Genomic DNA, 23,981 nt, shown 5'->3' with positions numbered 1-23,981 from the left:
GGGCAACTATTCTCATTTCTCTTATTCCCATATCAAGGAAGCAGGAGTTATCTCACTGGTGAGTGGGAAAGCACGTGTCACTCCGATCCCTCAGGCTTGGGAAGCAGGCCTGCCCTAGGAAGCATATGTTTTCTACTTTTCCAGAAACTGTAAAGCTGCAGTTTTACACAAGCAGATTTTCACAGGAAGGGTCCTTCTGCACCTTCAACCCTCTTTCTGCCGTGAGGGTCAGCTTCAGCTCCCCAATTTTACACATGCAGATTTTCCAACTCTGCATGTGACAGTCAGGTACTAAGGGAGCCATGTCTTATTTATTTAATTCTGGGGTGAAGTACGAGCAGGTCCATTGTCCCTGCAAATCTAAAGCCATTTGCCACCATGCCAGCTTTTACCAGGGACAAAGCTGGCATTTTGTTCTCCAACAGTCAGACTCCAGTGGCTATTTCAATGGCTTGTGAACATGCATGGGGAATATGGGTGTTATTTGAAGCCCCTAAAACCACAGCATTAGGCACTTCAACAAACCATGGTATAGAGTGAAAGTGACAGGTTCAGAGGACAATGAGAAGACTGGCCTGATCTGAGCACAGGGAGTATGTTAAGTAGCTGACGTTAGGTTAGAGAGATGGGTGGCCCCAGTAATGGAAGACTTACAGGGAAGGTAGAGAGTTAGGATTTGATGGGGAAGAGTGCTAGAAGTTTCCGAGCAGGGGAAGCACATGAGAAAGACGGTGTTTAATCAGGTAGTAAGAATATGGCAATGAGTTGCTGTGGAGACAAAGGGAAGAGAGCCTGGAACTGGACCGCAACCAAGAGGTGGTTTCCAGAATTCCCGGAGTGAGGGCAGACAAAGGTCTGGCCTAGGAAAGGGGAAATGTGAGTGACAGTGAAGGGATGCATAAGAGATGTCAAAGGGCAAACTGCTAGGATGTGGTGACAACCCGGCCTGGGAAGTGGAGAACTGTTTTGGTGGCACTGCTCTGAAAGAGTCAGATGAGCAGGCCTCGAGCGGACGGGGAGTGCGGCTCAGCCTTGGGCATGTCAAATCTAAGGTGCCAAGTGGATTTGTTCTCAGCACCAGGGACACCAGAAGCAAGGTAGGAAAGAGGCCACAGTTGGGAGTTCCGGGAGTCAATACAAAGAGGCAGCGCACATTTGAAGGCCGCTGGGAAGACGCTGATGGAGATGGAGCTGGAAAGCAAGAACATGGGAGGTAACTGGGACGACGGGAATAGGAGCAGAGATACAGGTGATGGGTGGGCGGAAGAGACGGGGGCACAGCTCCTGGACCCGAGGAAAGGACAGACCGGGCGAGGCTGCTAGCAAACGTTGGAGTCAGGAACTTTCCGGCCGAGCAGGGCTGCCGCCACCTTTCCCCCGGGAAATCCACAGTTGAACCCAAAGCAGCCTTCCCCACTCTGGGCCCTGCGCCCACTTCCTCGAGCCCTGGCTGCAGGGACCCCCGGGCTGTGGGTGTCCCTGGACACCTCCGGCTCTCTGTCACCCGCGGAGGGCGGCTGGAGCCTGCAGAGCGCCTTTTCCTTCAGGTTCCCACCCCGCACCGGGCCGGGCCCCCCGCAGCACCGCCCACCTGGGCACCGCCGCAGCCCGAGCCCGCTGCCCGCCCGAGCTGCCGCAAGCCAGGGCCCCTCCCGGGGTTAGGTTTCGCCCCCCCCTCCATTTTTGTTGCAGTGTCCCCCGGGACACCCCCTCTCTGCCTCTGTCTCCACGTCCTGGGGGCCGGGCAGGGAGCGGGGTTCGGGCGGCGCCAGGACGCACGCGGGCTCCCGGGAGCCGGGGCGGGGAGGAGGGAGCGCAGCCGGGAGCCGCGGGGGCCGCCGCTGCAGAAGGGGAGGAGAATGGGGAGGAGCTGGGGGGCAGGCGGCCGGGGAAGGAGGGGTCTTAAGGGGCGGCGAGCCCAGGTCGGATTTCCTTCGAGGCCGGCGGTCGGCGAAGCTGCCACCTTAGAGCTCGCTGCAGCCGCCCTGCCCCGCGCCCTCCGGAGACCGGGACGGGACCATGGTGAGCGCCCGGCGCGCGGCGCGGAGCCGAGCTCGGTGGCCGGGCCCCGCGGGCGGCCGAGGGTGGCTGGGCGGAGGGGGCGCGCCCCCGCGACCCGGGGAAGTTTCCGGGGTCGGCGCGGGGCCCGGCGCCTTCAGTCTCGCTCTGGTCTCTTCCGCAGATGTGGACTCGCTGGCTCGCGCTCGCGCTGGTGGCGGTCGCCTGGGTGCGCGCCGAGGTAGGTGCGGGCTGGGGAGGTCCCAAGTGGGGCGCGGGGCGCGCGCGCGGGCGGGGGAGGGGGCGCCGCGGGGATGCTCTCGGCGGGCGGACGGGGAGCTGCCCCGAGGGGCGGAGGCGCCCGGAGCGGGAGGGCGGCTCCCGAAACTTAAACCTCAAAATCGGGAGAAGTTTGGGCCGGCAGCGGGAGCCCCGCCGAGGCTAATATGGAGGGAGTGTGGGGAGGGGGGAGGGCGCCTCGAGCTCCATCCCCGACCGGGGGGAAATCGAGGAGAGTTGGGGATCTTTCCCTCGGGCCCGTCTCCTGGGGGGGGGGGCGGGGGGATGACAAAACCCCCCGAAATCCCGGGAGATTCTTCTCTTAGGGCCGAGTCGATTTTTTTTTTTCTCTTTTATAAAGTTATAATTTTTTTTTTCTTCCTTTGTAAAGTGTCCTCGGGTTTTGTGCTATTTTCAGGACCGTATAACGGCCTTTTGAAATCTCAGATTTTCCCTTAAACGAGCGTTGCGCAAGTGTGAGCCATCCGTTGCTCGGCTCTGTAGGGCTCGGCTTTTCCAAAGTATTTCAGCACTTTTTTGGTAATGTGTGTGTGTGTTTTGTGTTTTTTTTTTTTCCAACTCCAGTGACCTTCCTGAGACACTACAAACAGACCAACAAACCCTTCACTCACCAGCCCTTCCATTAACTCAAAGGTTTATGGACAGAAAATAAACAATTCTAAATTCCCCGGGCTCTAAGTCTCCAGAAAAGTGAGGTCAGAAACCAAACATTTGATAATTATGGCAGGAAATGTGGAAGGAATTAAAAAGCATGAGGGAGAAGAAATGGAATGTACATTACAAAAGAAATAGCTCCCTGGTGGGTGGTTATCTTCCCTCTTTGAATTTTTTTCTTCGTATTACAGTTTGGCCCCACCCTTCGCACCACCGCTGGACTCTGTCCAAAAAAAATCATAAAAGCATGCAAGGTCTTCACGATTTAAAAAATACACATTATATTGAACTCTCCTTTAAATCACCATTATGGTGTTGGTTGAGCTGGAAACGGGCTTTTTTTTTTTTCCACAATGAAATAAAAAATAGCTAATATTTATTGGCTATCTACTTTGTGTTGTACTAACGGTCCATTTTAATGATGAGGAAACTGAGTCGTAGAGGTTGTTACATAATTTATCTGCTGCTCTAAGATGGTAGGGGTAGGATTTGGACCTAAACAGTCTAGCATCATGCCCACACTCTTAACTATTACCCTATATGAGGACCTCACAACTGCTTTGGATTTCTTGTATAGCAGACATTGGGGTGCATGCATCATTTCTTTTAAAGCTTCTCCAACCTTGTAAGGCCCGTTTTTTTAATCCCCATTTTACAGAGGAAGAAACGGGTTTTGGGAGATTGGGTGACCTACCCAAGGTCACACAGCTGGTTAGTTCTGAAGGATCTGAACCCAGTTCCCTCCACCTTTGTAACCCTTCCTCATTGCCAAGTCAGCTTCTGGTGCATTGTTTCCCAGGGTTTGAATTTGAGGGAAGAGCCCTCTTCCCTGGCTGATTTAGTCCCAGCTAAGGGACACCCTTGCTGTGGCCCTCAAACGGCAGCTGCAGCCCTTTGATGGATGAGGTGGATCCCGGGTTGGTTTTACGGCAGGCTTAGGGCTTGCCAGCTAGCGTGTGAAATCGCTCTGTGAACTGGAATGCTAGTATGAGGTGTGAGGAGACTGGGTTCTTTCCACAAGGCTGTGCAGCCCAAGGTCCGGATCTATTCTAGGCAGCCTGTGTTACACCCCCCCCCCCCCGCCCCTCCCCAGTGCATTGCTGGGAAAAGCTTAGTTCTCATAGGAAGTTCCCCCAGCAGCAATTTCCTGCTTCAGGTAGGGAGCAGAGAGCAGTCTTGCAGAATTCCCAGGCGAGATCCGTGGGGAAAAAGGTAAAATCGAGAAGCGCTGAGATGTGAAAACCGAGGAAGTTGGTGCACAAAGGAGGCTGTGACCTCAGGGTATGTGCGGAATGAGGAATAGGTATTATCCGGGGTTATCTTTTAGCCAGTACAGTCTCTTGGTGTCTGGCCTTAGTAACACTGGGCAATTTTTAAATCCATGTTTTAATAACACATCTTTAATTATCAATAAAAAGATAAATTAACTCTAGCAATTTGGATATTATTTTAAGCATTTTATCAGTCAGTTAATAGTGTTTTCAGAAGAAATTTTTTTCTTTGTTAACTATAACAACATGTAACAAATTCAAATAATGATATTTACAGTCTTCAGTGACATGACTCCACTTTAGTAGACTTTATTTTATTTTTGTTAATACTCACCAGAGGATATTTTTTCCATTGCTTTTCAGAGAGATTGGAAGGGGGGTGGAGAGTGAAGGAGGGGGAGAGGGAGAGAGAGAGGTCAACCAGTTGCTTCCCACATGAGCTCCAACAGGGCCTGGGATCCAACCCTCCTGTGCTGACGCTCTAACCACTGACCCACACAACCAGGGCAGGATTGCGCTTTTGATCGCTCCCTTACGTTCTCTTTGTCTTCATTCTCTATCACCCATGTGTTCCTTCAGGCAGCCTTAGCAACATTCTGCCCCATCCACCTGAGCTCACTCCTGTGCACTCTTGAGTCCCTGCTTGAAAGGGGTGTTGGGGTGTGGCACATCTCTCCATGAGCATTTGTTAGCATCTGGTATGGATGAAGAATGGGGGTGGCAGCAGCAAAGGGAGTGCTTCAACTAACAATTACACAGCTACTCCTTTTCTAGATTCTGTTGAGAGGGGGCTGTGCGGGCCTGTTCACTCTCCCTCACCCACCCCTCTCCCACTGAGAATGATTGCAGTTGACTGAGAGGCCTGAAAAGGCTGAGAACCCAGGCATCCTCGCATGTGCCCTTGAATCTCAGTTGCTGCGTCTAAGCCCACTCCAACATGGTAGGCTGGAGGGGGACCCTGTGGCCCAACTGCCTGCTCCCGAAAGACAGTGCCTAAGCACTCTCCCTTGGTGGTTGTCTTTGCTGGCACTCTGATTCCCAGCATTCCAGGTCTATAAATTCATCATAAGTCACATAAATATAGGAGACTGATTCACAAATCAGAACACTCATTCCAGTAAGGGAGTGCTTGACCCATGAACTGTGAGTGCATCACTTGAGATAATAGTAACAAGAACAGTAACAGTTATACAGACAGACAAGAAGGCTATTAGGGCATTGTTCCTCTGAAGCTAGATTTCTTAACCTCATTTATACCCTATTATCAACATATGAGGGGTTTTATTGGCTAATGTGGGATCTCCTCCGTATTCATTAGAATTATTCTAATGGTGGGTTCAGGTAGGCGCAGAGTCTCACCCACATTCTCTGACTTCTTGGACCTGCAGCAAAACTAGGGTTTTAATATCCATCTTGTACATTAACCACTAAAATAATCTCTTGTTTATCCTTCGGCAAATAAACTACTTGCTGTGATTTGAAAGATCGTCGTTGAATATTGGGATGTTAAAATGTATTAGGGACTCTGCTGAATAGCCAAAGCTGATGGGCACGCACCCAGCACATTGAGGCCCTGGCCATTAAAAATGTCTTTAGATGGGGGACATGTTACGATTCCCATTGAAGTCTCTGGGTTGGGTGACAGGAGGCAGGAGTCGGGTCCCAGGCGTAGAGGAGTAAGTTGGCGAGGAGCTGTGAGGCTAAGATCCAGAGGCATGGGCCGCAGTGGATGTAATGTCCCGAAGAAGGAAATAAAGTCAGTGAGGCAGAAAGACTTGTGTTTCCAGTGGAATGGAGAAAGTCAAGGATGAGCTGTAAATACCAGGAGTCACACATGGAGAATTGGAAATGACACCATAGCTTTTTCCTGCTGCTCTTCAAATAACCGAACATCTGGACAGATAATTTCTAGCAGCTACAAATAGTATTAGCTTAATGACACCAGATATTATGGAATTGAAAAATATTTACACTTAGGCAGGTTCATTTTCTAAGTCAGGTGATTAATATCCTGCAGGTCAAATGCATATTTTTCTCTAAAGAGCTATGTTCTGACACCTGTGACTTTGACTCTGGGTCTTTTCTCCGGGGGTGAGTCATTAACAGCATGGGCCCTCCCTTCACAGTGCCCATCAGTCAGTATTCCCTCTGAAAGTTGAGCACACTCTGCACATAGGGCAGAGTCATGGATGAAGTAGAAGACAAGGAGTCTGCCCTCAGGTTGTTTACGATCTAATGGTGGGCCAGGGGCTTTAAACTGGCAGCTACAGTGTAGATTATTATAACTAGATGGTGAATAAGTATCTTTGTGATTATTATTGCTTTTTACATTAATAAGGCTTTTCTTTATTTTTAGAGGTTTTTTATATGAGTACAATGCACAAATTTGAAATGTATAGCTTAATGAACTTTCACATATGGATGCACCCATGTATGTACCATGGGTGCATGGGTGTCAGAAGACTGAGGGAGTCAGAAAGGAGGCTAAGAACTCAGGGTGTGTGGAAACAGCTACAGTGAAAAAAGTGGAGTAGATATGCTCAAGGTTATATTACATCACTCAAGAATCATTATGTTTTAATCAGTCCAGTCTCTTGATGTCTGGCCCTAGCAACCTTTGTTTAATTCATGTTTTAACAATCAAAAACTTTTAATAATTAATGAAAAGGTAAATTAATCCTTTCGATAATGAGACTTGCAGTTTGGATGTTATCGGAAGCATTTTAATATGTACTTAACAGTGCTTGCAGTACAAAATTGTTTTTCTTGTTGGCTATAAGACATAGCAAATACAGTTAGATACTGTCTTTATTGACATGAATCTATTTTAGCAAACATTGTATCTGCTTTGGGGGAGCTGACTCTACTGCTTTGCAGGTAGATATTTTAAAACTCAATACAATCTACACTGAGAAACTAAATCAAAGAAGGAAACTAAAATAATTCTATTTGACCACTTTGTCCTGGTCATTATTACTTTTAAAGAGACTCAACATCATTTATGTCACATCATTTATGTTAGCTAAGAACTTAAAACCTATTACATATCCAACAATTGAAGAGTTAAGAGTCAACAGCAATATGTGCCACTAAAAGTCACTTTTACAAAAATTTTTAAGGCTTTGGCAAATGATTATGATTTTATTTAAAAAGCAGAACACCCCTCACACCAATGCCTTATCCTCACAACTATGTAAAAATTTATAGAGAATAATTTAAAAAGTCTTAAATTCCATCATGAAGATTCTTGTGACCCCTCTTCTTTTTCAAGAGGAAATATATGTTGTTTTATTTAAATAAAAAAGTTAATGTTATTTTCTGATAAAATAGGAAAATAAAATATGCACATAAATGCTTAGGGAATATAGAAAAAACTAGAGCAAAGAATTACCCATAATTCCACCACTTAACAAATAAACCAGTCCTTCATCCCTCCTTTCAGAGAAATTATCAAAATTATTCAACAGATTTATGTGATGTGCCTACTAGACTCTGTAGGCAATAAAAACCAGTACCTCCCAACACTATGAGATAAATGGCCTGCAGAGATAGCACAAACATGACATCCATGTCATGACTACCCTCTCCTTTACCCATGACAGACATTGTTAATCAGTCATAGAACTCTTTCCTTATGAGCCTGGAGAAGGTTTGAAAACCCTTTTTTAGCAATATTCTAAGTAGCCACTAGCCATCAGTTGGTCTGTATATGAGATAAAAGATTGACGATGGGGCAAAGGAGTAATGGCCACCACAAGGAGAAGGTGTCTTCAGACCAAAGACCAAAGCAGGCAAAGTCATAGAACATGACCAAATTTATTATAGGGTAATTTACTTATGGGAAGATTGGGTCTGAGTGAAAAAGTCGACCCAGTGGTCTGCAGATTATTTTTTGCTAACAGACCCCAGTTACAGCACTTATTTTATAGTATAACTTGGGTATTAATGATTGACAAGACAGAGGGACAAAGCATGCAGTAAGTAGCACCAGGGGCCATACCTCCTGGTGGTCTTGTGATAGATGATTGTTTATAATCCATACTACTATCAGCTTGATATTTACCTTGGATGTCTTGCCATTCTGGCTGTTACAAAAAGTATTTATGGATACATTTTAAGGAACACAGATAATCATCAACTAGAAAACTTTAATATGCTTGCTAAAGATCATGAGGTTGGTCAACGGTCACAGTACGAAACTCGAAATTCGGGACACAGAGATGGAGTTGGTTTTGTTCACATCTAGATCTGCCATTCCTGCTAGAAAAGCCAGTCCAATTGGACAAACATTGGTATGTCTTTAGCCAAAATGAAGGTGATTGGAAGGCAGAGTTTGGGACTGTGTGACATAGGGTTATACAACATAGGACCAGGGTAACGAATGGATGAAATGTGTAGAAAACAGCGCTTTGTTCCTGGCCAAGCTTCTAAGGTCTTTAAATTAATTTGAACACCTTAAAGTAAGGCAAACCCTCTAATGTTAGCCACCAACAAAAATATGACAATGAGAATATTCTTGGCTGTTCTGATGGGATAAAGTGTAGCTTTCACTAAGGCTCTAAGAGCTGCTGCTGTCATAGATAACAGCTTCTGCATTAGCAGCCGCCTGGCAATAACCTGCTAATAGAAAACTCTTCGGCTACTTGGAGTACGAAATAGATTCTATAAATCTGCATTTTCTGCTGTGGTTGGAGGATTTCCATGTAATCTCTTCACAGACTTTTTATATGCTCATTTGGAAGCCATCACCTATAAGCTATTCGAATACCACGATTAAGTCTGAATTTATGACTCTCAAAATGTCCCCCAAATAATCCTGGAAACTATTTGTGACCAACTAAGCTGCTGCCAAAACAAGTCATGTGACACATGTCAAAAGCAATGACATGTTGCAGGCCCAGATTTATATATGTATGCGTCATGGGGTATTGGCTTGAATTGATGTAGGGAAAATGCCTCATTGTCTTTACTTTTTATTGTGTTCAGGATTAAAATCCTGTGTCTGAGGCAAAATTTATCTTTTTCCCCACAGTCTTTCCTTCTATCCTAAAACCATAGTAAATGAGTGTAATATGTTAATCTCCTGCGAAAGTGCCAGCCATCAACGCTAGTCACTTTGCACAAATGCTGCTATGAAGAATAGTGTGGAACTGGAAGGCACACCGTATAGGCCTCTATTGTGAAGGAGCTGCTACCAGCACAGCTACTGCACAGCTGGAATGGACCTGGCCCTTAGGGGGCCAAATCTATGGCCTTTGCATCAGTTACCACCCCCTTCCTCACCTCCTGCTGCTGGTTCAGAAAACCCTGAAATGCGACAGTGGGATGGACACCTCAGCATTTGAGAGGCTCCGCTGGAGCTGCTGGGGCCATTTCCGCCTGTCCACCTTGACCACTTGGCCAGTCTGTCCAGTAGGTGGCAGGTTTTTCGTGTGGAACTTCATCTGAAATTGTGTGTGTTCCTGGAGTGCGGGTGCTCTCCTCTGATCGCCCACGCTCGTGTCACCGCGGCTTCCACTGACTTCCTTTCTACCTTCTCGCCATCTCACATCTAGGTGTTTCCAGCTCTTTGGCACAGACCCTGTTACAGAACCTTCTCATTTTTAAGAAGGACATTATAAAATAATGAAAGAGTCCTTGACTTAGGAGGCCTGCTCTGCTTCTTTCTTGCTGATGTTACCTTTCTAAAGCCACCTGATGCCTCTTACTGCAGCTTCAGTTACGAGCAAGGGTGTTGGGGTAGTGGAGCAGGTTTCAAGTCTGGCCTCACCTGGCTGTGAGATCATGTGTGAGTTACTTAACCTTCCTTTGCTCACTTTCCCCATCTGTAAAATAGGAATAATGGCTGTCTCTCTGCCTATCTATCCCATTCAATAATGGAAAAGTTTTCCTCTACTCATGGCACATACTCAACACAAAACATCTGCGAGAGATGAAGTGCCCCTCACCAGTCCCTACTAGGCACTGACAATGTTGTTGACTCTGATATGATTTCAACAAGAGAATTCTCAATTTACACATTAGCATCTACTTGGCATTATCTGTATTTGTCCGACCTGTGTGCTGGCTCGGGTTGTTACTCTGTTTATGATTTATCCTTCAGAGAAAGTATAGCGTAATGATTTGGTGCTCAGGCCTTGAAGCTGGATTACCCAGATTTAAATCCTAGCACTTCCCTTATAGCCCAGTGATCTTGGGAAAGTTACCTCACCTCTCTGGGTCTATTTCCTCATCTAGAAAACAGGCTTACTACACAGTATTTCCACCATAGGTTACTTGTGAGAATCAAACAAGCTTTTTATCACATGTAAAGCAATTAGAAAAGTGGTTCGGCACATAGAGTACAGTAAGCATTAGCTATTGTTATCATTCCTGTAGCATCCCTATTTATTGGAAGAGCTCCAAAAGCCAGGGTGTGTGTGCACATGTACATGCCCATGTGTGTGCATGCCTGTGCTCCTGGCTTGCAGAGCTCCCCTTGCCTCTTTTACTCTCTCCAGAGATTAAAGATCACCTTTTAAAAATGCAACTAAGGTATTTATTTCAGTGAACGCTTTGACACCCAGAATTCATATCAGAACTCTTGCTTCTACTGAGCCAATCTTGCCTTCAAACTTCTAGATAGTGTTTCCTCTGTGAAGCCAGAGCCCTATCATTCCCCCAGGAGAGAAATTAAGTACTCATTGAGCACCTCCCGTGCACCCGCAGGGGGCTGTGCAAGCCAGCGTAGGTTCTCCCTAAAGACAGAGAAAGAGGAAGAGAACTGGAAAGGGAAGCAGAGTGAGAAATAACAAAGAGATGCTCAAACTCCTCTGGAATTTTTCCATGTTCAGTTTTTCTCTCTTTTATGTCCCTCCTCAAAATACGGAGGTGGCCACCAAATATCTTGGATTTTTTGTGGTATGCTCATTTTCATATATTCTTGCTATAGTCCCAATAGTATGTCTATTCCTGGGCCACAGATCCTAAATTTGGAGTTTGGAAAAATTCAATCAGGCAAAGGAATAGAACCTTTTGCTTTCATTGTTTGAAAAATAAATAACCTCCTTTCAAAGAAGTATTCCTGGAGCAGGCTGTATTTGTCCCTTTGGGAACCACGGCAACGCTTCGGGTGTTTTGCACACAAACCTGAGTCTGGGCACTGCTGTGTCTGGCGGCCGGCCCTCACTGCAGCCTCACGTGACCACCCATTCCCAGGCTCCGGAGCTGGGTCCCCGTTGCTCCCCGTGTGGCTGTTTGCTCTCCTGTTCCTGTTTCCCCTCTTCCTTCTTGCCTCTCCTTTTCTTTCTCATCTCCCTCCTCCACCATCACAGAAAGGTCACCCTGGGGTGTGTGGGCTGCATTAGGAGCTGTCAAAACATCCCAGATACCAGGTTCACATTTAATGCAGAGAGAAAGCAGCACGAAGTCATGATGCGCTATTTTGCTTCACCCATCTGGACAAAGTCAATTTTTTAAAGTAACTCAAGAAAGGAAAGTGAAAAGCATCACAAACCTGTTATGGTTGTGAGTTAGGCAGAGTTAGTGCTGGTGATGAAGACAGACACCCTGTTCCCAAGGTACTTGCAATCCAGCAGGGGAGGCAGACAGGGACACAGGCTCAGACCCATCCATTGTGGTAAGTGCTAGGACAGGGCTGAGAACCTAACCCAGCACGGAAGCCTCCAGGAAGTCCTCCAGGAGGGGGTGGCCTGCAAGCTGAGCCCTGCAAGATGAGTGATATTTAGCGGGACAACAGGGTGGAGGAGAGGGAAAGAGCCTCATCTAATTTAATTCTCACAACCTGATAATGAAGTGATTATCATTTTATCAATGAAGAAACTGTGGCTCAGAGGGTTCAGTTAGTTACTCAAAATCAGGAATCTAGTATGTAGTAAAGCCAGGGTACAAACCCAAGACTTTGACTCTCAAGGAAAATGCCTGTGTTCTAGACCTTCTGTGTCTTACTTTTGAAAACAAACCAAAATCTTTTTCTTTTCTAGGTAACAGGGACTCAAAAACAAAACAAACAAACAAAAACCCCAAAATAAAAACACCCACAAAAACCAAACCAAAACAAAAAACCTGTATAGGCCTCTTCACATTACATCAGCTACCTGCCTGGATCCACGCTCCAAGCTGGTAATTCTGGCCACATGGATATGGGCATAGCCTAGTCTCAACTTGGTTCAGGTGCAGCTATTTCTCTGACCCATGCTGAAGTGTAGTTGTTCCATTAGGGCACTTGTAGCATAATGGTCAGTAGCTCAGGCAATGTTTTAAGGTAGTTTCTTTGTCCTTCTAGTATATTCATAACTGATCCACATTGAATAAGAACAAATTGCAAGGCATGTCTAAGACTCAGCTGAGTTGCTGAGTGTGGCTGTGCAGACCGTCTGCTGCACAGTGCGGCTGGCTAAGGGGGCAAATGAGGCTGACTCCATCCTGCACTCTGCTCACTAGTTCTGCGCCCTGGCATGGGGCGTGTGTGCCCACCCCGAGGAAGGGACACCTTTGTTTCTAACTGATGTGCCAAGCTGCCAAATCCAGTATTTTCTCTCAGATATACGATGCTTCTTGGACTATTGTGGGCCATTTCTCTACCTGTACATTTTATAAATTGACATCATTCAGTCATAAAATTTTCATTCCAGGCCTCCATCAAAAGCCAGTTGTGCATTTTTGCAGATTTTCCTCGTGGATTCGTTAAGGTGATTTCAATGGAAATTTTTAAAATCTGCTTATTTTGCACCCACCAATGTGCTACTTTTAGCTGTTGCCCAATCAGTCTAACTTGGGAACTGTGATTCCCCAGGAATTAAGAAAAGCATTCCTAGCTTCCCTCCAATTGCTGAATTAGCACAGCTCCCCTCAGCCCGCAGTGGAATTCCAGCTCTGAAGAAGAAATGTCTGAGACAGTGAACTCCCAGCCTGGAGCCTGTCAGAGGTTGTGTCATGTGTAGCATTAGCTGAACAGAAAGCAAGCGGGCTTTCCGGCCTTGCTTCCCCTCCTCCCTGCACCCCCCTCTGGAGAGGCCAGTTAACGTCTAGACAGTGTCTGCTTGGCACTGAGCCTTCTCAGAGCAATCTGCACAGTTCTGCAGCTCTGACTTGGGTTCCTCTCCTCACCCGTTTCCTCAGTTTTCTTAGCCTTAAACTGTCTCGGGGACTGGTGTGACCGCACATACAAGAAGCAGGTGAGTGAATTTATGAGACTGTCAGGATTCCACTGTCCTAAGAGGTTCTGAGTTGAGAAAATACCAGCAGTGCTGCCTGGAGCTGTGACTGAGTTTACAGAGATCCCAGATGTGAGTTGGCTTCAGACAGGCCTCCACTGAGTGGCTGGAGATGGGCTGGAGTGAATAAAACAGGGCAGACGGTGGCACCCAGGTAATGAGCCTCGTGCCTTGTATGGATAGCGTGAACTTGGGCAAGTCATTGGACCCCTCACCTGCAAAACACGGAGGTTAGAGTAGGGGAGCTTTAAAACCCAGCTCTGAAGTCCATCCTATCCATAAAAAAGGAGGCAGACATTTTAGGTTGGATTATCAAAATATTCTACTTAATGGAGTTGGGATATTTGATTAGTTCTTAATTGACGGCCCAGGGAGGAGCAGTTTGAAGAAAGCTGGTGTAGGAATGGAAAAACAATGAATAAAAGCAGGAGGCATTTTGTGTCCCCTACTTCCCCCGCCTGCGTGAAGTGTAATGTAAACAGTACATACAGCATGTGGCACCGAACAGTCCTGCCCAGGAAGTTCTAATGCTCTTGGCTCTCCAGAAAGAAATGGCTTGATTTTTCCAGTTTGAAAACCAGCTGCTCAACAACACTGGGCAAGAAATAAAGAATGCTGGGTCCCCTTGGGGCTGAGCAGGGAATATTTTTTAACAAAGGAGACAACCCAAAAGTCCAGAGTGCAACGTCAGCTTTTATTGAACTTATAAAAAAATGAAAACAAAGAAACTTTTTTCTGACCTTTTTAAACGTTCACATTTTCTTTTAAAAATGTCGCATGAACCCTAATTTTAATTTCTGGAACCCTTGTTGCCTTCTCACCTTGTTACCTGGCCCATGACCAGGATCCTGGGTTCACTGAGCAGATATTGATGAAGTTGCTGACCTGGTCCCCGTGCCCTTCTCTCTAAATCAGTTCAGGGCTTTTGTGACAGCTGAGAGCACTGCTCTTTGGCCTTGACCTCATGGGTTAAATTGAGTTGCTCGGGTGAAGGCAGTAAGGAAACAGAGGCCAGTACAGATGCTTTTGTCCTGCTTAATGCTTGGTACCTTAACTGCATTCCAGTTCCCAATCCCACTAAATCCCAGTATGCTAAATTGTGCTGACTGCTGGCCCTAAGTGGGGGGCCAGCCCCATGTCGCTTGGTACAGTGTCAGAACTGAATTAAAACTGGCTGTGCTCCAAAGTAGATTATATGCACAGACACACACATAAATTTCACTCCTTAATTGGCACTACTCAATTGACTTAAATTTCACTACTTGGAGAACATGGCCATCTGCCTATAGCTTAAATACACTATCCTCACAAAAACAAATTCCTATGGGAACTAGTGGAGAGAAGCATATATGTTATTGAATTTCCCTTAATTTGACTGTTTAGTTTAGTGTTTGACTGCTGTTATGCTGTCCTGATTCCTCTCTGAGCCCAGGCATATAGAAAATAGTGATGAGGAGTGCTTATTTTTTGTGGTTGAGAGGTTTCCTTGTTAATGAACATTAACTTAATGTATGTTATTCATTCGTTCATTCATTCATTCATTCATTCATTCATTCATTCATTCATTCCCTATCTCATTCCAAAAACCAGAGGTATATTTTTCCTCTCAAATCCCATGGCTAGCATTACCCCTAGCTTCTCTGTTAGCATGACGCTAACTAAGCCTATTTGCAGTTATGGAGAAGGACCCAAGTTTGTGGCATAACATTTGCAACAGAGAAGAATCAATGGATGAAGAACTCAGACGATTCAGAGAAATTTCTGGTGACTTGTCTCCAGGCTCATCTAAACTTAAGTGTGAAATTGGTATGTGTGAAATTTCCATTAAAGCAGCTAAAAGCTATTGAACTGAGCAGACCCGCACATCCTTGAATTCCCTTCACTGTTAGGGTCCCTATCAGAAGGGCCCAGGTGTGGCTTCTCGGTGGCCCGGCCCAGCTCACAAACACCTGCCTGTAGGATGGAGGCAGAATTCACAAGTGCTCAGAACACTCAGCCCCATCCTTGGGTCTTCACCATATGTTGTTATTATGATGCTACAGTTAATTGGGCCCAGGCTTAGGTATATATCAGAAGCAGAAAATTCACCTGGCTCCTCCTTAGAGTCCTGAAATCTTTCAGGAATGTGTCCATTTGTGCTTTATTCCTCTGCCCCTCCTCTAGTCTTCCAGCCTTGGCATTTTTCTTTTCTTTCCTTATCCTGTGTGGCCTTGGCCTTGCCAACAGCCACACACAGAGAAGCAGACTTCCTGGTTTAGCTACTTATTTTAGGGTTAAGCCTCTCACTTTATGCATTAATTGGTTGTCTGCGTCATGTTCAACAGAAGAGTGATTTTCTTCATGGCACCAAGGGCTGGCTAATGATAAAAGAAAACCCAGCACAAAGACACCCTCTTTAGGTGTGAGCTCTTTTAGGGTTTCTCAATTTCCTTTTTTGAGGGATAAGACTAGAAGAGAGAAGGGGATTGGGAAGTGTTTTGAGCAGAGGCCAGACATCCAAGTCTTTGCTAAATGTTCAGTATAATAAATTCAGTACTCACTGCAGACATTTTTCTTAATAAAATTTCCTAAGGTACTTGTGGGCCATAGTGTTGAAAGGACAGTTACCAAGTTAACAGCTTTATCTCTGAGAGAGACAATTGGAAAAGAATTTTTATGTTTTTTTTAAATTTCCTATAGGGGAGCGTGTACAATACAACCTGAATGATAATAAGAAATTATAAAACGTATTTTTTGTGGGTGTTTATTACATGCCCTTTTTAGGCACTCTCTTTTTTTAAAGACAAAAATAAAGAAACCATGAAGATGATATAAAATCCTATAAAAACAGCCAACGCTTGAGGATTATTAACCCCTTGGTATTGATCATTTTGCAGTTTAGTTAAATGAATTTCCCCTCTAAATTCCCTTTACACATTTGATCAAATAGAAGGCTTTTCATTTCCTGCTTAAGTTGCTTCAGTGAATCACTGTGTGGATTAGTGAGCAAGCTGGGTTCCTCCCCAGTGGCTATATTTCAGTTGGTGATTGGGTTATTTTTCTAGGTAATGCTATCATTATTTTGCCCAGTGTAAATAGCATTGTCATTTAGTGACCATAATTACTCATGTTACAGTGTCCTGGAATGTAAAGACCTCCTCATTCCCCAGTGATCTGTTGTTTAACTCCAGGAAAAAGTCTTCTCTCTGCCCAGGCTGATGAAGAGTGTGTGTGTGTGTGTGTCCATGTCCAGACTGCTGAGGGTTATTATGGGCTCTAGGTTACCAATCTGTGGCTTTAGAAGTGGCAACAGCCATATTTGGAAAGCCGTGACATTTTTTCGAGGGAGAGACAAAAATTAGAGATTCTAAGCCCAGGGGTCTTCAAAGCATGTGAACCACCCAAGAATGGCTCTTGTTGAGAAATGAATGGAGTAATAGAAAGAAGGAAAATAGTGATGAAGAGTACTTGGGGAAGAAGAGAGAGGCAGTGTGTGTGTGTTTGGGGGGGGAGGGGGGATTGTCACTGTTAAATGTCCTGGGGTAAGGAAATCAAGATGAGGTGATAAAGTGAAGACTTTCTGATTTTACAGCTTCATGAGGAAATACTTTGAGTGAATACTACTGATATATATGATCAGAAAATATATATGTCTGCTTTTGCTAAGTGAATATATGGTCTATAATTAAAACGCACAAAAGCAAACAATAATATAAAAGCTGTAAATTAAACATCACCTGTATATAATATGTAGCAAGGGAGATAATGATCTAAAGTACCTTACAACTACTATTTATTGAGAAGGTAAGTTCTCAATAAATAGTAGTTGCTATTCCTTGTTGTTTTCTTTTGAATTCCAAGGGACAATAGAACTATAGGGAGAGAAATACAGAGCTTAGATCCATATTTCTCAAACTGTATGAGTGATATTAATATATGTGCTAGGTTAAATAAATGGATTTTTAGTTGCAGGACTTTTCAGAGCCTTACAGTGTTCTTGTGCATTATATATTTTCCTCTCTAGGAGCAAAGTATTAAAAGCAGTGTTTCCCAGACATTCCACCACAGAGCACCACTTCTAAAAACACCATAAATATTTCAAGGCTAGTTTTCCATGGAACAGTTTGGGAACATGGGTCAGTTCTGGACAGATTTCCATAAGCAGAGGCTATTTACATCTGACCCCAGGTCTTAGTGGGCTTTAGGTGAGTGAACTCACTTACCTAAGCTAATTCAGTTTCATCAAGAAGGTATGCAACTTATCTGGACCCCAGGGCTAATCCAAGGGTAGATTCTTCTGGGAGTGACTCCATGCTGGACCATTGGCATGGCTATGACCATACTTTGCCTAGAACTGGCTGGATTTTTTGGTTATTGACTTGAAATTCTCAGGAATCTTCTTGTTGATTATTCACCCTCCCAGTCCATCAGCAAGCCCTGTTGGCTCAGCTCTCAGAATATACCATCTTTACTGACTTTCTTTGCTCTCCATCATCACCACCCTAGTGCAAGCCATCATCATTTTATACCTGGACTATTGCAGTAGCATCCTAGCTGCTCTCCCCTTTTCCCTTCTTGCCCTTTTCAGCCTACTTCTCTACACAGCAGCCTGAGTAGTAATCTTTATAAAACACACGTCTAATCACCTCACTCTCCTATGTAAAACCTGCCAGTGGCCCCTGTGTCTTTGAGAATAAAATACAAACTTTTTATCATGTCTATAGGTCCCGCATGCTCAAGTCTGGGGCCTGCTTTTCCCAGCTTCCCTCTCACTGCTCTCCCTGCTGGACCCTGTGTCTTAGCCACAAGGTTTTCTGTTCCAGGAACATAATAAATTCCATCCTGCTACAGAACCATTGCACTTTTTTTTTCTCTGTGTGAATTGCTCCTTTCACCCTTCAGGTTTAAGCTCAAGAGAGGTTCCCTAACCACTCCATCTAAGTGGTGCCCTTTCACCTGATGTCTCTGTCAAACATATGCTGGCAAACATACCTTCTAAATGTTCATCACAGTCTGAAATGATCTTATTATTTGTGTTTATCCCCTGTCCTTTATGATATGCACTCATTTACCACAGAGCCCCTGTCTGTCTTGTTCACCAATGAATTGCTATCACCTAGAAATGAGCTTAGCATGTAGTAGGTGCTCAGTAAATATTTGTTGAAATAATCCACTGGCTCAATGGATCGATTGATGAATCCAAATGTTTCCTATGTGATATTAGAAGATGCATAATATCCTACCCATAATCTTTGTACCCCAGTCATCCTTGTGTTGGATTCTGCAAATATTTGTGCACCTGGGAAGATAGTTAACAGCATTTGTCCATCAACACTTTGCTTAACCTTGGACATGGTAGTAGTGCTGGGCTAGCTTAACCTGACACCTGGATTCTGTTTCCCTCAGCTCTGGGTGAAGTCAGAATTTAAGCAGAGGCTAGCAGAATAGGAAATATTTTTATTCTTTCCTTCCATGACCAGCCATCTGATTTCACTGAGCATCATTTCCAGAGTAAGCTAATATCCCAAGGAATATAAAGCATTAAATTTTGTTGTTGGTGATTCCTTGCCTCAAAGCTTCTGGTCACTTTGTCTTCTGACCTTACCATTTACTGAGACCTTTACTTTTTGGGATCCTTTTTGTTCTTGCTCTCCTGTTTCATTTGAGTTGCATCTGTGATGTCCCCAGTACTTGCAAAACAATGTCACTGGATTTACACATTAGGTCTTAAAGAAGTCTTTTATCCTAGGAAAGTTCCACCAAAGGCAGAGTGATCAGGTTGGTGGAGTCCCAGAGAGCCAGTCCCCCACTTGGCTTCAGCCCTACTCTCTAAACTGCCTTACAGTGACTCACAGACGAAGTTTCCTGACTTATATAGCTTGTTGCTCCATTTTTAAGTGGAGCCAGTGTAACCTAAACCAGCTAACTATGTAGCATTTCTGCAGCATTTAGTCAGTTAAAAATGAAGGGGAACAGAGCCCTGAGAACTATACTGCTACATAATACTTGGGAGTGTTTTCACCCTGAATGATAGAATCTGTTACAGGCTACTCACCACTAAGCTGGTAGGTTTTTGTGTGGAGTTGCTAATGCAGTCCTTGGGGGGAAACAAAATGAACAGAAAAGGAGGTCTTTGTGAATTGTTGGTATAGTTTGAGGGTCTCATAGGATTTTCATCTCTGAAAAATAAGGAGTTTTGCTACAATGGGGCAGAATACCTGGCAGCCTCTCATTGGTGGGCCTCCTGTCAGCTAAGGCCTGATTGGCCAGCACGAGTAGGTTTTACTGCTCCTTCCCCCCCTGCTGTGGCTTCCCAACTGCTCCAAGGAAAGAATGCAAGGCAGGAATGTCTCAAGAAGAATAGAATGTGCATGTTTTCATTGACTTTCATCTCAAGGCACTAAAAGTGTGTGTGTGTGTGTGTGTGTGTGTGTGTGTGTGTGTGTGTGTGTGTGTGTGTGAGATATTATTGAAAGCTGGTGGCAACAGAGTTTAGCAGTTGAGCCAAGAAAATGAAAAGAAAAGAAAAAAAGGTTTTGAGAAATGGCCACTTCATTGCCAAATTTGTCCATGGACCCTTATGCCAAAAAAAAAAAAAAAAAAAAAGAAAGTGTATTTAAATTGTTAAGGCTCCAAATGTGTAGTTTAATTAGCCCCTTATCATTGTTTCACTAGAGAAGCCATATAGAGTCTTAATGACAGGAGGTGGCAAACATTTTATCTCCCTTACAGAAAACCGGAGGAGACATTCCTTACAGTGTCCAGGGGCATTGAAAGCAGAGCCAGAATGAGGCTTAAGTGCACATGACATCTGCCCATTTTCAAGGGGCTGGATGTCATTACTTCTGTATCCTGGTCCCAGATGCAGCCTGGTGTGCTGCCTCACCCATATGTTCAGATAATATCTGTTGACTACAATTATATATACCGCTGCTAAAATATTCCAAGTTAAAGTATTAATCTTTCTACCCAAACTCTTCTTTTCAACCCTCAGTAATTTGTCAGAACTACTCAAACTTAGTGTTTAGAGCTACGCTGTTCAGCAGGAAAAGCCAGTAGCCACAAGTGACTGTGGAGCTTTTGAAATGTGATTGGTCCCATTAAGATGTGCTATCAGTGTAAAACACATGCTGGATTTCAAAGACTTTTTATGGAAAAAACCTTGTAAAGTATCTCATCAATAATATTGATTATGTGCTGAAATGGTAATATTTTGGCTATATTAGCTTAAAAGAAATTACTAAAATTATTTTATCTGTTTCTTTTTACTTTTTAAAATGTGGCTACTAGGAAATTTTAAATGATTTATGAGACTGATACTATATTTGTATTGAACAGCACTGCTCTAGACCAGCAATTTTCAGCTGGATGCCACAAGAATTTTTAAAACATGCAATACCTGACTATCTGGCCTCTTTTCCCTTAGATTATCAAAAAAATGACAGCAGTCAATTCAACAATAGCTGCCCAGTGTGAATGCATCAAAATTAAACCTATTTTTTGTCAGGCTGGCAAATAATATATTTTTTGGTGTGCTGCGAAATTTTAGTAATCAGTGTATGTGTGCCATGAGATGAAGAGTTGAAAATTGCTGCTGTAAACACTTGTCACTTAACCATACATTGCATTTAGCCACACATTGTCTTGAGTTATCTTTTATTAAATTGAGTTCTACTATTTAGAATTCCATGTATTTATGCCCCATCTCCCCATCTAAACTGTCAGCAGCTTTGGGACACACACTGAGCTTTATTCTCCCTGAGCCCTGGCATCCAGCATGATGTTTGGTATTTTGTTGCTTGATTGTTGATTGTCCCATATGTTGCTTAGTTGCTTGGAAATAGGCTTTGTCCAGTTCCACTTCGGACAGTGATAAGGAAATGCAAATTAATTTGTGCTTGGAGTATTGCTTTTTTCAAAGGGACTGATTTTATGTGGTTCTTAATTTGTCCAGAAAAGTTAACATTCCTTGAAACTGGATTATTTAAATCCAGGGGATCTGCAGTCGGTGTTAGAACTTCCTGACATGCATGCCCGGCAGAGAACAATGGTGTTAACTGATGATGACAGATTTTAAGGAGCCCCTCATTGCTACTCCCAAATCTTAGGGTAGCTCCACATTAAGCTCAGAGGTTTGTGCCCCACTTTCCAGGACCTGTCTGGGTTTAAGTGCAGGTAGATAAGTCAGGTGGGCCCTGTGACTGCCAACATTAAGCCAGGATTGAGAGTAGAGGACCACCGCCAGCCGTGGTTGCCAAGTAACTGGCAGGAACTCCTACCAACTGGCTGTGACTTCCAGAGCCCCTGAGAAAATACTAGGGATGCATCCTGGGTGGGCTTTATCCTTTAAACATCCTACAATTTTGTAACTGAGCTTGTGGCTGAACCGCATGCTCATAATTTCTAGGCTGGCTACATTATGCCTAAAATGCAGTCATTTCTGCTGGTTCCCTGGAAAAGCCTGACCTTTCCCAGGGTTTCATGACCACAGGATCACTGAGCCATTGTTTTTGGTTCAGTTGCTCAGGAATGTGTAAGAAAACACTCCCGAAAGCCTCCCCTCTTCAGTGGGAGATTTGGTAGTTCTCTCTGCTGTGTAATGGTCCCAGTCTGTTGCTCACATTATTGCCTTAAACTCATAGAGAGCCACCTCCCTTTGGCAACAGTGCATGAAATGAATGATTCTGTCTTTAGAGAAGCAGTTGGAAGGATTTGTAATGACCAAGATTTTGAAGCAAAACTGGTCCCATCTGCCCAGATGCCCCAGCTTCCCAGCAGCAGAACCCCATGCATATCCTCATGGGATAGTTGAATCAATGGAGTTTAAGGCTGCAAGAGCCAGTCCATGCTCAGAGTGGACTTTCATTGGGTTTCTCATCCTTCCCAAATTTATAGCTGCTTTTCTTGGGGCTCACAGATATCAGGTTAGAGTTCCCACTCTGTAAAATAAAAATAATCACATTTTCCTTAGGCAGCCTAATAATTAAGGTGAACATGTGTCACAGTTTGCCTGTTGTCCACGTGTATCTATTTAAAAGGTCTCCCTTTAGTCTCAAAAAAGTCCCAATTTGGCTGATAAGACACATGGTTGCCCTCCTAAACTCAGATATTCTCCCACTTGAGCTCACAAACCCCTGCTTGCCCTGCAACACCCACCCAAGCATCCCCCACCTAGGGAAACCAGGTCCCACAGTGACATGTAAATTAAGCTTGCAGCTTCCCCACTGATCCTCAGACTCAGATCTAGATCTGCGTTTGACCAGAGACCACCCAGAGAGCAGTGTCCACCAGCACATACTCCTCCATCTGAGGGGATCCCTTCATTTGCATTTGGAATTGTTCTGGTGGCGTACCTGGGGGGGAAGAGGAGGAATTGGGTGGGGAGGGTTCTTAAGAGTCAGGGAGAGGGCAACCTGGAGGCACAAGCCCTGCCTGTGGATCCTGGGGGTGATGAACACCACCTGCCTCTGGCGTTTCTTTGGGAGACTGTATCCCTTGGACTCCTGGTTTTCCCCACTTTTCTCCTGGCCAGCAGTTGCCATGGCAACACTGTCTGAGAACTTCTAATTGCATCTGTCTGCTTCTCCTAGAACCACACAGACACACACATATGGAGACTTCATTTAGGCTGGAGTTTCTTGCCGGGTTTTAACCCCTTCTGCATTTCTCAGGCTGGGGAATAATTGCCAAGATGCTAGAAACTTGACAGCAGCTTTGCGGCCACACTGCCCCCAAAGATTCCCAGGGCTGTGTCCATGTGTTTAGAGTGGAGACTCAGGCTGCTCTGCTGTTCTGGGTCTCTGGATCTCTCTGCTAAATTTTGTTCCAGTCTCCCCTGACCTCCCTGCTATCCCCACCCACTACCTTGGCCCCCTTCATCTGTCAAATTGTCTTAGCTCTTGGTTGGACATCACAGTTCTTTTTAAGGTGTCCAGCCCCAGGGGAAATAAACCACTTGGGCACAGAGAAAGCCTCACCTTTCCCTAGCAACCCACTGTAAGGATGAACCAGAGGGGAGTGGTTGGAGACTGGGGCATTCTGGGGGTGGAGAGGGGCAGAAAAAGGCAAGAAGCTTATTTTTCTGGTCTAGGGAGAGTGACCAACTGGCCTCCCTTCTACCTCATAGGACAGCGTAGGGGTGGGGTTCCTGGGAAGAGTTAACACAAAACAGCTGCCTTGGATAATAAGCCCATTTCACAATTTCTCTTGGCCTCTTCTCACTTGATTCTCTTTATTTCCACTTCTCCCCCTCTAGGCCACCACCCTGTATTCCCAAGTCTCACCCAGTTTTGCCTTCCTCCCAAGGTACTTCACAGTCCCACATTACCTCACCTTCTACCCTCTTTCCCTCCACCAAATTCTCATTCCCTCAGTGCGTTAGCTGGGTGACACTTTGCAGGTGAACAAAAGAAATGACTGGAAACTATTTCAATCTCCCATTGTTCTCCTGTCCACTTCACCAACACACACACACACACACACACACACACACACACACACACACACCAGTGTCTTTCTATGGGTCTAAGACAATCTCTAATTAGTGAATTTTCAGGCTGAATAT

The 23,981-nt window shown here is 44.8% G+C and overlaps 1 protein-coding gene across 1 annotated transcript in view; it reads left to right on the top strand.

Annotated features, from left to right (window-relative positions):
* Positions 1 to 1,920: 1,920 nt before the first annotated feature.
* FSTL1 (follistatin like 1) overlaps positions 1,921 to 23,981 on the top strand; it is a 50,498-nt gene continuing 28,437 nt past the window's right edge. The window contains exons 1-2 of the mRNA XM_087818178.1: positions 1,921 to 2,022; positions 2,183 to 2,239. Coding sequence (XP_087674304.1) covers positions 2,020 to 2,022; positions 2,183 to 2,239 — 60 coding nt within the window. The 5' untranslated portion in view covers positions 1,921 to 2,019. The remainder of the gene's footprint in view (positions 2,023 to 2,182; positions 2,240 to 23,981) is intronic.

Source organism: Miniopterus natalensis, chromosome 6 (genome assembly GCF_054644295.1).
Source record: "Miniopterus natalensis isolate mMinNat1 chromosome 6, mMinNat1.hap1, whole genome shotgun sequence".
NCBI classification, from domain to species: Eukaryota; Metazoa; Chordata; class Mammalia; order Chiroptera; family Miniopteridae; genus Miniopterus; species Miniopterus natalensis.
Note: the sequence above shows the minus strand (reverse complement) of the source record. Positions and strands in the feature narration are given on the sequence as shown.